At 46.0% G+C, this 13,950-nt stretch overlaps 1 protein-coding gene across 5 annotated transcripts in view; it reads right to left on the reverse strand.

Annotated features, from left to right (window-relative positions):
- The window catches only part of LOC132407065 (granule associated Rac and RHOG effector protein 1-like), a 244,548-nt gene that overhangs the window by 7,800 nt on the left and 222,798 nt on the right, over positions 1-13,950 (reverse strand). For all 5 annotated transcript variants that reach the window (XM_059993321.1, XM_059993320.1, XM_059993324.1 and 2 more), the window contains 6 exons: positions 12,846-12,943; positions 10,883-11,008; positions 6,546-7,570; positions 4,578-4,743; positions 1,478-1,609; positions 286-364 (listed from right to left, as the gene is read on the reverse strand). In XM_059993321.1, coding sequence (XP_059849304.1) covers positions 286-364; positions 1,478-1,609; positions 4,578-4,743; positions 6,546-7,570; positions 10,883-11,008; positions 12,846-12,943 — 1,626 coding nt within the window. The remainder of the gene's footprint in view (positions 1-285; positions 365-1,477; positions 1,610-4,577; positions 4,744-6,545; positions 7,571-10,882; positions 11,009-12,845; positions 12,944-13,950) is intronic.

The following is a 13,950-nucleotide window of genomic DNA, read 5'->3' on the forward strand; positions in this document are numbered from 1 at the left end:
AGTGACATATGTCATGAAATTTGTTTTTTGCAAGACTTAAAAGTCATTTAAGCAATAAATAAATAAATACATACATACATAAATAAAGAAATAGTGTGAAAAAGGAAGAATGAGGTGGTGTTCATACAATCATGAACTTTTCAAAAATCGGACGGTGGAGGGAAAAAGCTAAATGTCGACTGATTATTCCTGTTTGAATTGCTGAGTTCCTCCTGCATTTTGGATTTCCAGCACCTGCGGAATCGCTTGTGTTTATAATCTTTTTAGGAAGAAGAGGGTACGTACCTGGCTAAGATCATCGAGTGTGGATAAGACAGGAGGAGAAGGCAAGGTGGAAGATTCTTGATCGCCACTGCTGTGTTTTCTGTCGAACAGAAGAGTAAAGGTCACTTGTTAGACATGAGCACAATCAGGTTCAGGTTTAATATCATTGCATATATCATGACATTTGTTGTTTTGCAGCTGCTCTGCACTGCAATACAGAATAATAAAAACAATCAATTACAATAAGTATATATAAAGCGAGAAATTAATTTAAGTAGTGCAAAAAGAGAGAGAAGTAAATCATGAGGTAGTATTCATGGGTTTATTGTCCATTCAGAAGTTTGATGGCCAAGGGGAAGAGACTGTTCCAGAAACATTAGTGTGTGTTTTCAGGCTCCTGTACCTCCTCCCTGATGGTAGCAATGAAAAGAGGACATGTCTTGGATGATAGGGGTCCTTAATGGCAGATGTCATCTTTTTGAGGCAACACAATGGGTCCTTTTATTCAGTTTGGTTTCAGGGCTGTGTGGAGACTGATGGGAAAACTTGTCCAAATCCCTTCCTCCCCCTCGCCACCTCAGAATGTCTTAAAGTCTTGGCTTTGTGAACAATCAGCATGGGAATGCAGGATGTGTGACACACAACAACTGCACCACAATCTTGTAGCAGTTAGGGCAACGCTATTATAGTTTGGGGTGTCTGTAAGTAATGTGTATATATATGTGTGTGTGTGTGTGTGTGCGTGTGTGTGTGTGCGAGCGCGCGCGCTTGTTTCATAACCACATTCCAAAGACGTACAGGTTAGTAGGTTAATTGGTCATAGTGAATTGTCCTGTGATTAGGCTAGGGTTAAATTAGTGGGTTGCTGAGTCGTGGCACTTGAAGGGCTGGTGCTGTATCTCTAGATTAAACACACAAACAAACAGAAAGCAAACAAATAAATCATGTTTGGTGGCATTGCTTGAAGGCAAGAAGTAGTCTCCTGTTCATCCATAAACAACACACCTGGACACTTACACCCTCCTTACTGAATTAGCAGAGTCCTCTTTCACAGAACCTCTGATAATCAGTTCAGAGTTGAGGTGAGTGATCCATGCTGATCAGGGTAACACAGACAGTAGGGGTTCAGGGCAGCATCCGTGGGTGAAAAGCTGTGAAGTTAACGCTCACTCTGAATAAATAAAGGACAAAGGTGATCATTAACTTTGCTCACCTTCTCTGTTTGACAGCAGCAACAAGGTCAGGCCCTGAGAACATGGAGAATAAACTGTCTCCATTAGCAGAAGACGCCTCATCACTGGAACTGGCCGAGTCTCCCTGTGTCCCTGACCAGTTCATCACTTCCCTGAGAAACAGAGAACAGGTTATCACATTGCTCCCATTACAGAGGAGGCTACGTAGCATCCACACTATGACCACCAGACTCAAAAACAGTTACTTTCCCCAAGCACCTCCACCCACTAATCCTCCCCTCCACATCCCAACCACCACTACTTCATCATTTCTTGTCAGTCACCTTGTGTGCAGACACTCCTGTGGCTAGCATCAATGTATAGATATACATCCATTTACATATACAAGTCATCTTATGTAATTGTATTTATTGTACATTTATTATTCTTGCATTGTTTTTTGTGCTGCATCAGATCCGGAGTACAATTATTTCATTCTCCTTTACACTTGTGTACAGGAAATGACATCAAACAATCTTGAATCTTGAATCTATACACCCAGTACTCAGCAACTCTTAACCAGTGTAATCCAGCCTGGTTGAGGATATATAATTTACACTGAAATCAGCAATGGTAAATGTTCATTAAGCTGAGAGAAGCTCGTTCAGTGAGGAGTGAACAAACAAGAGTATTCAACAGGTCAGGTCGTATCTGTGGATGGGGAAATAGAGGCAATGTTCCAGATCATAAATCCTCCATCAGAACGAGGAAAGAGAGAAGATAATCCTTGTCCTGCTCCGTCGTAAAACCATAAGACATAGGAACAGAAGTAAGCCATTCTACTGTCTACTGCCCAAATTGGAAAAGAGTGAGTCTACTGTCTAGACACACCAAGGCAGTCTGTTTATTGAGATACAGTGCAGTACAGTATCGGCCCTTCTGGCCTTTCGAGCCGTGCTGCCCAGCAACCCTGACTTAATTCTGCCCTAATCACAGGACAATTTACAATGACCAATTAATTTACTAACTGGTACATCTTTAGACCATGGGAGGGAACTGGAGCACCCAGAGAAAACCCACACATTCCAGGAAGAACATACTGACTCCTTACAGAACTGAACTCCAAACTCTGACACCCTGAGCTGTAATTGTATCGCACTGACGGTTTGTACGTCCTCTCTGTGAATGTGTAGTTTTCCTTGCACAGTCCAAAGATATACAGGTTAATTGGTCATGTAAATTGTCCTGTGATTAGGCTAGGGTTGAATAGGTGGGTTGCTGTGGGCTGAGGCTCGATGGGCTGAAAGGGCCTATTTTACGCTGTATCTCTAAATAAAATAAAATGGAAAATAAGGAGTGTGAGAGGTTGCAGCCTCTATTTGACTATCTGAAGGGGCTGCTCCTTGAGACCTAGTTACACCTCAGCCCCAACGCTCCTGATCCACAGTCCCCCATAGTGGAGGAGAGATGGGTCACTTGGAAGACTTCTGGTTGGCCTGCTCCTGAGTTTGGCCAAGGTGGCCATTCATGGGTCCAGCTGGCAGGCAGTCGAGGGCTCTGGCTGAACCAACTGCCTGCTTCTTTTCAGGGCTTATGTCCATGCTTGGGTATCCTGGAGAAAAAGTATGCTGCGTCCACGGGCACAGTGGGGGATTTCCAGGAACAGCGAGCCCTTCAGGAGCTTAAATGTGTTGTCAATAGTATTAATCCTATAATATGAATCTGTAATTAGATTATGATGCCCTGATTATTGTACAGTTTTGTTATGTTATTATAGTCAATCGAAAAACTTGTATTAAAAGAGGAGAAAATAAAATGGTTTCGAGACCTGGGGAGGGAGGCAGGAGGGATGGGTACAACAAAGAGACCCACTCTTTTCCAATTTGGACAAATAGGCCGTCACGGATAGTCTAACACTATTACAGCTCGGGGCGTTCAGAAGTTCAGTTCCATACCATTTTCAGGATTGTATATGTTTTCCCCAGGTTAGTAGGTTAATTGGTCATTGTAAACTGTCCTGTTGGTAGGCTAGTGTTAAACAGGTGGGTTGCTGAGCGGTGTAGCTCAATGGGCTGGAAGGGCCTGTTCCACACTGCGTCTCCATAAGTAAAACTGGGTCCGAACTGTTTCTCTCTCCACAGATGCTGACCGACCTGCTGGGTGTTCCCCCTTCTGCTTTAGCTACGGATTTCTAACCCCTGCACGTATTGCGTGGTGTAGGGAGAACTTCTGCACTCCTCTGCCTCATACACAGTGGACAACATGAACAAAAAGAGATGTAATAGTTTATAGATTGTCCCACACAGATAGGAACAGGACCTTCTTGACCTTCTAATGTATGTCCGAGGTGCCAATGCTCAAGCCTCTCACCCTCCTCAGTGACTTCCTCCCCCACCCTCAAATTATTGGGAATGTGTGAGGAGTAAGACATCTTGACAACAGCACGGCTGCTCTGGGCTACAGCTGGGCCAGTGACGATAGTAGTGGTCATGGAATTGGTTAAAAGAGCTGGGGATAAGTCACAAGACAAGAGTGAGAACATCTGTTCGACGGATCTCCGATCACTTAAAGCTCCCTTTGGACCCTGGAGATATACTCACTCAACTCCCATGACAACAGACACTGCTATCACAGCGCTGTAACAGATCCCCTCTCCAACTGATCCTGGCTGGTCCCTGTCCTCTCACCCAAGTTTCTTGGGACTAGGACCCTCTTCTTCCAATACTCTCTACACTGCCCTTCCCCTCCCATCCCTGGTCTGGATCTGCTCTCCCCACCCACCCTAGTCTGGACCCTGTCCCCATCCCACCCTGGTCGTGACCATACCCACCCCAGCAGTCCCTGATCTGGATCCTACCCTCCTGGTCTGGACTCAGCCTTCCCCATCACTCCCTGGTCTTGTCCCTGCCCTCCCCACTTCTTCCTTGTTTGGACACTGTTCTCCGCACCCCTCCCTGCTCTAGACTCTGCCTTCCCCACTACCCCTCACTAATCTGGACACGGCTTTCCCCACCCTTTCCTGGACTCCCCAAGTTCCACTGGACTAGACACTGCTCTCTTAAACCCCTCCCCATCCCACCCTGGTCTGGACTCGGCCTTCCCCTGCCCCCACAGTCCAGGATCCCAAGCTGTCAGGCCTACCCCTCGGTGAAGAACTCGGGAGCCTGCCATGGCCGGTGAGCCTCCTCGGAGACAGGCCAGTTGGTCCTGGCGGTGCTGTGTCGTCGGACATGCTGCGTCTGCCGCTTCTGCTGCATAGCCTGGCTCACGCCCGCCACGTATCGGGCAAACTCGGGGTCCGAGCCCACTGAAGGGAGGGAGGAGAGAAAAAAGTGCCACAAGAGGCTCTGTTACTGATGCATCCTGCTTTCCACCCCCCTGCAACTCCAGTTTAAACCCCACCAGGCAGCATTAGCAAACCTTCCCACCAGGATATTAGTCCCCCTCCAGTTCAGGTGCAAACCATCCCTTCTGTACAGTTCCCACATTCCTTGGAAGAGAGCCCAATGATCCAGAATTCTTATGCCCTCCCTCCTACACCTGCTCCTTAGCCACTCATTAAACTATATAATCTTCTTAGTTCTGGCCTTACTAGCATGTGGTACAGGTAGCAACCTTGAGATCACAATCCTGAAGGTCCTGCCCTTTAACTGAGCACCTAACTCCCTGAACTGTCTATGCAGAACCTTATCACTCATCCTACCCATGTCATTGGTACCTACATGAACCACGACTTCTGGCTGTTCACTTAAGAATGCTGAGGCCTTGGTCCAAAATATCCAGATTGGAGAGCACGTCTTATGAGGGAAGGTTGAGTGAGTTAGGGTTTTACTCTTTGGAGCCCTTTACTTATCCCCTCCCAGCTTCTTACTTCAGCCTGCCCCCCAGCCACTAACATTCCCTCTCACCTAGTCTCACTTATCACCTGCCAACTTGTACTCTTTCCCCTCCCTCCAGCTAAATCTGGCTTTTGTACCCTTCCTTTCCAGTCCTGATGAAACATTGTTCATTCCACTATAGAGATGCTGAGTTCCTCCAGCATTTTGTTCAAGATTTCCAGCATCTGTGGAATGTCTTGTGTTTATTACAAGTGCTTGTAATATTGTACGTAGTCACCCTCCCCAGTACTTTACCTGCCCCCTCCCCAGCACACTTGAGGAAATTGCTCTTAGGTTAAACTCCTCTCTTTTCGGTTTTGCCTTGTCGGGGATACTCCAGTCAAGGTCGAGTGAGACTTTCTAATACACAACACTTCACACTTGTGGTTTGCATCAACAATTATGAACAACTTGAGCCCAGGACTTCAAGAGCCTATGACAGGGTGGCAAACCTTTTTCATAGCGTATGCCCACATTGGTAACATTCTTCAAAAAATTCTCCCATGTGCCATGGTAATTTTGAGCAGTTATCATTGATGAATAGATTAGTGCCAATAATTATGAACTTTTTTTTAAAAGGGAAAAGGATAAGCCCTGTTTTTTATTTATGTGTGTTCATTGTTTTACTGTTAATAAAAATATAATAGGAACAAATTGAAATAAGTAAAGCATTTTAGAAAACCTGTTCGAAAATTATTAATTAAATATAAGACCTTAAGATACAGGTGCAGAATTAGGCCATTTGGCCCATCATGGCTGACCCAATTTCCATCTCAGCCCAATATTCTGCTTTCTCCTCGTATCCCTTAGTGTCCTAAATATTAATCTCCTCAAAAGATCATGTAAAAAGACATAATTTCTAAATAGCTTTGTTATTGTAAACATATACATTAGGTCTGCAAGGATTTCGCAACGTACCATCCAATGTCATGTGTTCTTCCAACAATCTAGTTGGCGCCAAGCCAGCGTGAGACATTTCCAATGAAAAATCTCACTGTTTGCGGTTTGTAAAAAGTTATTCGCTGCTTCATTTAGCAGTAAACGTCATGGTTGGTTAAAGATCTTTTTATTATGGATGGGGCTTACAGAGTCAGCAGTGCATGCCGTGTGCCACAATATTTTTGTGCATGTTACCTTGGCATAGGTTCGCCACCCCTGCTCTGGGACTTTACTGTCACTAGGACCTTTCTAAGATTCAGCAGAGATACAGAGAAGAGTTTGGAAAATTTACCTGCGGGATCAAAGGGCAGGATGTCTCCCAGCATTCCGAAGACGCCATCATTCTGCACCCGGTTGGGCCAGGTGTTGTTCCTGGTGTTGGCCACCTTTGGGCCTAACATGTCAGACATGACGTTGTCCATGACGCTCTCCATGTAGTTCCCCACGAGACCCAGGCTGTACAAGTCCGAGCCCAAGTCTGAGTGCGTGGCAGGGTTGTTCCACTGGCCTAGCGGCCCCATCGGAGACAGCCCCGCTCCCGAGCTCAGCTGTGGGGAGCTGTTGGGCCATTTGCCGGCAGCACGGGGACCCAGGGGCTGCTGCCCAATGGGCTGCAGGAGGTGCTGGTAGTACTGCAGCTGTGGTTTTTGCAACGGTGGTGGCTGCTGCTGCAGCTGCTGGGATGTCGGCAGCGGGGTGTGTGGCGTAGCCTGCGTCTGCTGCAGGGCGGGCACCTTCTGCTCGGGCACCGGGGCAGAATTCCTCCGGTTGACGAGAGGTGATGCCTGCTGGGATTTGCCCATGTTGAAACCGGACAGGAAGTCAATAACATCCTGCATCTCCTGGTCGCTAGGTAGCTTGATGCCCTGGTCGTCCTTGCTGTCATCGCCTTTCAGGAAGGCCTCCCTCTTGTCCAGTGAGAAGCCATTGACCATGGGGCTGCCTGCGCCTCGGGTGACTTCCTGGGACTCGGCGGTCTTCGGGAAGTGTCCGATGTTCAGGATGCTCTGCAGCCTTAGGTCCGAGTGGCCAGCGAGCTTCCCTTTCCGCTCTTCCTCAGATCCGCCAAGGGAGAAGTTGCCCTTGGACGGGGTGCTGGGGATGGAGAAGCTCCCAGCGCCGCCACTGCTCGCACCACTGCTACTGCTGCTACACGACCCCCGCTTGGTGAAACGGGAGGTCAGCTTGGCAAAGGTCTTCTGTAGCCCTCCTGGTGACTTCACCATCGCCCCATTCCCCGCCGGGAGGTCCACATGGCCCCCAAAGTCAGCACACTCTCGCCGCAGCTGGATCTGAATGCTTGGCAGTGCCTGTTCCCTGCATCACGAAGCAAGAAGGGTGACACATATTACGTGAAAATGGTGGAGTGACAGGGAGGGAAACTTGAGCAAAGGCTGAGTGCAGCGTTTTAATGGTATATGTGTGTATGGTTGAATGAAATTAACTGAACTTGAAGCAAGAGGGGCAACTGACTACCCACAGTGTCGTATCTTATTACATCACATTTCGAGTTACCTTAGAACCACAGAACATTACAACACAGTACAGGCCCTTCAGCCCTCCATGTTGTGCTGACCCATATAATCCTTAAAAAAATGTACTAAACCCACACTACCCCCTAACCCCCCATTTTTCTTTCATCCATGTGCCTGTCCAAGAGGCTCTTAAATACCCCTAATGTTTTAGCCTCCACCACAATCCCTGGCAAGTCATTCCAGGCATTCACAACCCTCTGTGTAAAAAACTTACACCTGATGTCTCCCCTAAACTTCCCTCCCTTAATTTTGTACATATGCCCTCTGGTGTTTGCTATTGGTGCCCTGGGAAACAGATACTGACTATCCACCCTGTCTATGCCTCTCATAATCTTGTAGACCTCTATCAAGTCCCCTCTCATTCTTCTATGCTCCAAAGAGAAAAGTCCCAACTCTGCTAACCTTGCTTCAAATGACTTGTTCTCCAAACCAGGCAACGTCCTGGTCAATCTCCTCTGCACCCTCTCCATAGCTTCCACATCCTCCCTATAATGAGGTGACCAGAATTGAACAGAATACTCTAAGTGTGGTCTCACCAGAGATTTGTGTAGAGTTGCTACATGATCTCTCTACTCTTGAACTCAATCCCCGTTAATGAAGCTGAACATCCCATAGGCCTTCTTAACTACCCTATCAACCTGCGCAGCGACTTTCAGGGATGTATGGATTTGAACCCCAAGGTCCCTTTGTTCATCCACACTCTTAAGTAACTGACCATTAATCCTGTAATCCTGTCTTCTGGTTTGTCCCTCCAAAATGCATCACCTCACACTTGTCCGGATTGAACTCCATCTGCCATTTTTCTGCCCAACTCTGCAGCCTGTCTATATCCTCCTGTAACCTTCGACAACCTGCAGATCCATCAACAATTCCTCCAATCTTCATGTCATCTGCAAACTTACTCACCCTTCCTTCCGCCTCTACATCCAGGTCATTTATAAAACCAGGACAGATCCCTGCGGCACTCCCCTAGTCACCGACCTCCAGGCAGAATACTTTCCTTCCACAACTACCCTCTGCTTTCTTCCTTTAAGCCAATTTTTTATCCAAACAGCCAAGGTTCCACTTATCCCATGCCTCATGACTTTCTGGATGAGTCTCTCGTGAGGGACCTTGTCAAATGCCTTGCTAAGGTCCATGTAGACCACATCCACTGCCCTACCCTCATCAATTTCTTTTGCTACCTCTTCAAAAAAACTCAATCAGGCTCGTGAGACAGGATCTCCCTTCACAAAGCCATGTTGACTATCCATGAGTAGACTGTACTTCTCCAAATGCTCGTAGATCCTATCCTTAAGAATCCTTTCCACTGACATAAGACTCACCGATCTATAGTTCCCAGGTTTCTCCCTGTTACCTTTTTTAAACAAGGGAACTACATTTGCCATTCTCCAGTCCTCCAGCACTTCCTCTGTAGCCAAAGAGGATTCAAAGGTCATAGCTAATGCTCCAGCGATCTCTTCTCTCAATTCCCACAACAACCTGGGGTGTATCATATCCGGCCCTGGGGATTTATCAATCTTGATGATTTTAAGATCCAGCACTTCTTCTTCCGTAATCTCCACATTGTCCAGCACACAGGCCTGCTCTATTTCGACCTCACCCTGATCAAGATCCTTTTCACTTGTGAATACTGAAGCAAAGTATTCATTTAGGACCTCCCCAACCTCCTCCGCCTCCAGGCACATGTTGCCCTCTTTATCCTTTAGCTGTCACAGTGTTACCAAGGCAATGCAAAGCCAGGTGGAGAAGTCTATTCAGCAGAGAATATCCATAGTGGACACAGAGATATAAATGGTTTTGGGATTGGCAAGAAAAAGGGAAAGTTGAATACGTTAGGACTTTATTCCCTGGAGGGGAGGAGAATGAGGGGAGATTTGATAGAGCTATACAAAATTACGAGAGGGATAGATAGGGTAAATGCAAGCAGGCTTTTTTCACTGAGGTTAGATGGGACTACAGTCAGAGGTCCTGGGTTAAGGGTGAAAGGTGAAATGTTTAAGGGGAACTTCTTCACTCAGACAGTGATGACAGGGTGGATTCAGCTGCCAGCTCTAGTAGTGAATGTGAGTTGGATTTTAACATTTAAGAGAAATTTAGATGGGAGGTGTATGGAGGACTACAGTCCAGGTGTGGGTCAATGAGACTAGGCAGAATAACAGTTTTGGCATGGACTAGAAGGGCCGAAGGACAAGTGGTGCTCTATGACTCTAAACCCGCAGTTCCCCAGCAAAAGAGTACAATTCTACTTCATGAAATATTCATAACCCAAAAAGTTTGTCAAAAATGAAACTGCAAACTGAATTTCCAGCTGGCAGAGAATACCTGGGATACCACAGCAGCGGACAAATCCATCCTACCAGTCTCCTAAACACTCACCTGTGTGTTAAGTCTGTACACATGTTGGGTGTTTGTAAGTTGGGGAGCACCTGTAATCCATGGCACCCAGCTGTGTGGACAGCCCAAAAACTTGTGATATTCTAGTTAGATCACATTTAAAATATTGTGTTTAGTTTTAGTCATCTCATTATAGGAAGAATGTTGAAGCTTTAGAGAGAGTGCAGAGAAGATTTACCAGGATGCTGCCTGGATTAGAGAGTGTGTCTTATTAAGGTAGGTTGAGTGAACTGGAGCTTTTTTCTTTGGAGTGATGGAGGATGAGAGAATACTTGACAGAGATGTGTAAGATTATGGGAGGCATAGATAGAGAAGACGGCCAGCACATTTTTCCCAGTGGGAAATGGCTAATACGAGGGGACACATCTTTTTTGGCCAGTAGAAGAAAGTTTAGGGAGTGGATGTCTTTCATGCTGCCAAGGGTGGTGGTAGAAGCAGATACATTATGGACATTTAAGAAACTCAGATAGCCACTTGATAGATGAATGAAGGGATATGTAGGAGGGAAAGGTTAGATTGATCTTAGAGTAGTTTAAATGGTTGTTAAAACAGTGTGGGGTGAGGGGCCAGTACTGTGCTATTACTGTTTTAAACACCAAGTTTGGGTGTGTGAGGTTGAGCAAAGGAAGGCACACAAGGTGTTAACAACTCCTGAAGCTTCATGTGTTCTATCTGCAGAACGTGTCCAGTCCTGTACCTTCGCTCTTTCCACTTGGAAAGGTCGAAAACGGCCGTGTACAACACATCCACCAGTCCTAGTGTCTTCTCCGGATCCAGGCACCTCTGCAGCAGAGACATGGTGGCAGGATCCTCCTTCAGGCACCTTGGCAGAACAGTTTGAAAAGAAAATACTTCAGTAAGGTGAGGGACACAGAGACTTCTCTCCTCCACATCCACCCTTTCCTCACCTTCTCCAACTCAATCCAAAGTTTAACTTTAATTTCCATACAATGTACAAAATATACAATGATCCATAAAATGTACAAACAGAATCTTGTTATGTCACCAAAGACTTTTGCAAATTCCTACAGGTGTATCGAGGAGAGAATTCTTACTGGGTGCGTCATCATCTGGTATGGAGGGGGAGGGGCCACTGCACAGAATCAGAAAAAGCTGCAAAAAGTTGTAAACTCAGCCGGCTTCATCATGAGCACGAGCCTCTCCAACATCGAGGACAGCTTCAAAAGGCAATGGACCCTCAACACTCAGAACTTGCCCTCTTCTCATTGCTATCGTCAAGGAGGTGGTACAGGAGCCTGAAGACACACGTGCAACATTTCTGGAACGGCTTCTTCCCCTCTCCCGTCAGATTTCTGAATGGACAATGAACCCATGAACAGTACCTTACTATATTTTTTTCCTCTCTTTTACATTACTTACTTAACCTTTTATACAGTATATATTTCTTATTGTAATTTATAACTTTTTATTATGACGTATTGCAATGTACTGCTGCCACAAAACAACAAATTTCCTGAAATACGCCAATGATATTAAACCTCATTCTGATTCTGAAGGTACTGAGCCCATCAAGTCGATCCCAGCTCAGTCTGGGAATGGGGATGTTACTGTAGACACGGGGATCCTGCAGATGCTGGAAATCTGGAGCAACACACACAAAATGCTGGAGGAACTCAGCAGGTCAGGAAATGGACAGTTGGTATTTCTGGTCAAGGCCCTCTGGACTGGAAAGGAAATTAGATTCCAGTCCTGATGAAGAGTCACAACACTGTCCATTTCCCTCCTCAGATGCTGCCTGATCCGCTGTGTTCCTCCAACGGTTTGAGCGTGGACATGACTGTGATTTATTTTATCTTCCACTCACTCTCCCAATGACCCACCATCCCCAAGCAGCTCCCTTAACCACCAGGATGCCTTAATGTTCTCCTCACAGAAAGCAGCAGAAGAGAAAGAAACTACTTGATAGTTTCAACCCTATTGAAAATTACAGTAAGACACTCAAAGTACAGCAGCTTAAATAAAATCACCTTAAGCACAGTGAGCTATTTAAACTGAAACAATTCAGTGATTCCAAAAGACTATAAGACATAGGAGCAGAATTAGACCATTCAGCCCATCGAGTCTGCTACACCATTCCATCATTTATTATCCCTGTCAACCCCATTCTCTTGCCTTATCCTCTTAACCATGATACCCTGACGAATCAAAAACCTATCAAACTCCACTGTAAATATTGGGTAAACCTCAGCTTTACCCAATGACTTGGCCTCCACTGTTGTCTGTGGCAATGACTTCCTCAGATTCACTACCCTCTGGCTAAAGAAATTCCTTATCTTCTCTGTTCTAAAAGGATATTCTTCTATTCTGAAGCTGTGCCCTCTGGTCCTAAACTCATCCATTATAGGAAATATTCTCTCGCATCAACCCTACTAGGCCTTTCAGTATTCAATACGTTTCAATGAGATCCCACCACCCCCCAGACGCATTCTTCTAAACTCCAGTGACTACACAAAACACTGATTTCTTACTATCACTATCTGGGCAAAGACGTGAGTAAGAGTTCACACGAAACAGTGGCTGACGTGTTCTGAACACAGCCAGGGAATAACCCAGATCCTCCTCACAAGGCTCTCTGTTCACATGAAACACACAGATCGCACTGGACAGCACAGTGTTGTTAGAGGAACAGGAGTACTTACCACGTAGAAGGTACCTGAACCACGATCCTGGAACCCTCCAGGCTGATCTGTGGAGCGTAAGCTTCCTTGTTCTCAATCTGTGCCGTGTCCACCACCACCTGAAGGTTAAAGAAGATGGTGAGTGTTCACTCCAGCATCACCTCCTTCTGGTAAAAGTCCAGAAACACTGGCCTGTTTCTCTTTTGACAGTTGCATAACCTGCTGAGTGTTTCTATTTCTGACTAACTCATGCACATATATGAGTTTCCCGCCAACACCTTGACCCCACCAATTTCACCCCAGAACAGTTCTTCCAGGTGAGACAACACTTTGCCTGAGAATCTATTGGGGTTGCCTACCGTATCTAGTGCTCTCAATGTGGCCAAACTAAATTGAGAGGCTATTTTGTGGAGCACCTCCACTTCATCTGCCAAAAGCAGAATTTTCTGGTGGCCAACTACTTTAATTCCAATCCTCACTCCTTTGCTGACATGTCTGTCCATAGCTTCCTTCCTCTTCTGCCAAGATGAGGCCATTCTCAGGGTAGAGGAGTAACACCTCGTATTCTCATGGTACGAACATAAATTTTTCCTTCCAGTAAAAAGGGCCTGTAAGATCATTGGGGACCCAAGTCATCCCAACCACAAACTGTTCCAGCTGCTACCATCTGGGAAACGGCACCACAAAACCACAAAAGCCAAGCACTACCAGGCTCCAGGACATCTTCTTCCACCAGTCCGACTGGTTAACTCATGCTGACACAACTGTATTTCTGTGTTATATTGACTGTCCCTGTTCTACATACTATTTATTATAAATTACTATAAATTGCCCATTGCACATTAGAGACGTAAAGGTTTTTACTTTTCATGTATGTAAGGACGTAACAAATAAAGTCAATTCCATTCAGTTCAATTTTTTCCTCTCCTTTCCCTCTTACCTCTTCTCACCTGCTTTTCACCTCCCCAAGATGCCTTTCCTCCTTCCCTTTCTCCCATGGTCCAAACTCCTCTCCCATGGTCCAAACTCCTCTCCTACCAGATTCCTTCTTCTTCAGCCCTTATCCCTTTCAACCTATCAGCTTCAAGCTTCTTACTTAAACACCCCTCCCCACCCACCAGGCCTC

This window comes from Hypanus sabinus, chromosome 17, assembly GCF_030144855.1.
Source record: "Hypanus sabinus isolate sHypSab1 chromosome 17, sHypSab1.hap1, whole genome shotgun sequence".
NCBI lineage: Eukaryota > Metazoa > Chordata > Chondrichthyes > Myliobatiformes > Dasyatidae > Hypanus > Hypanus sabinus.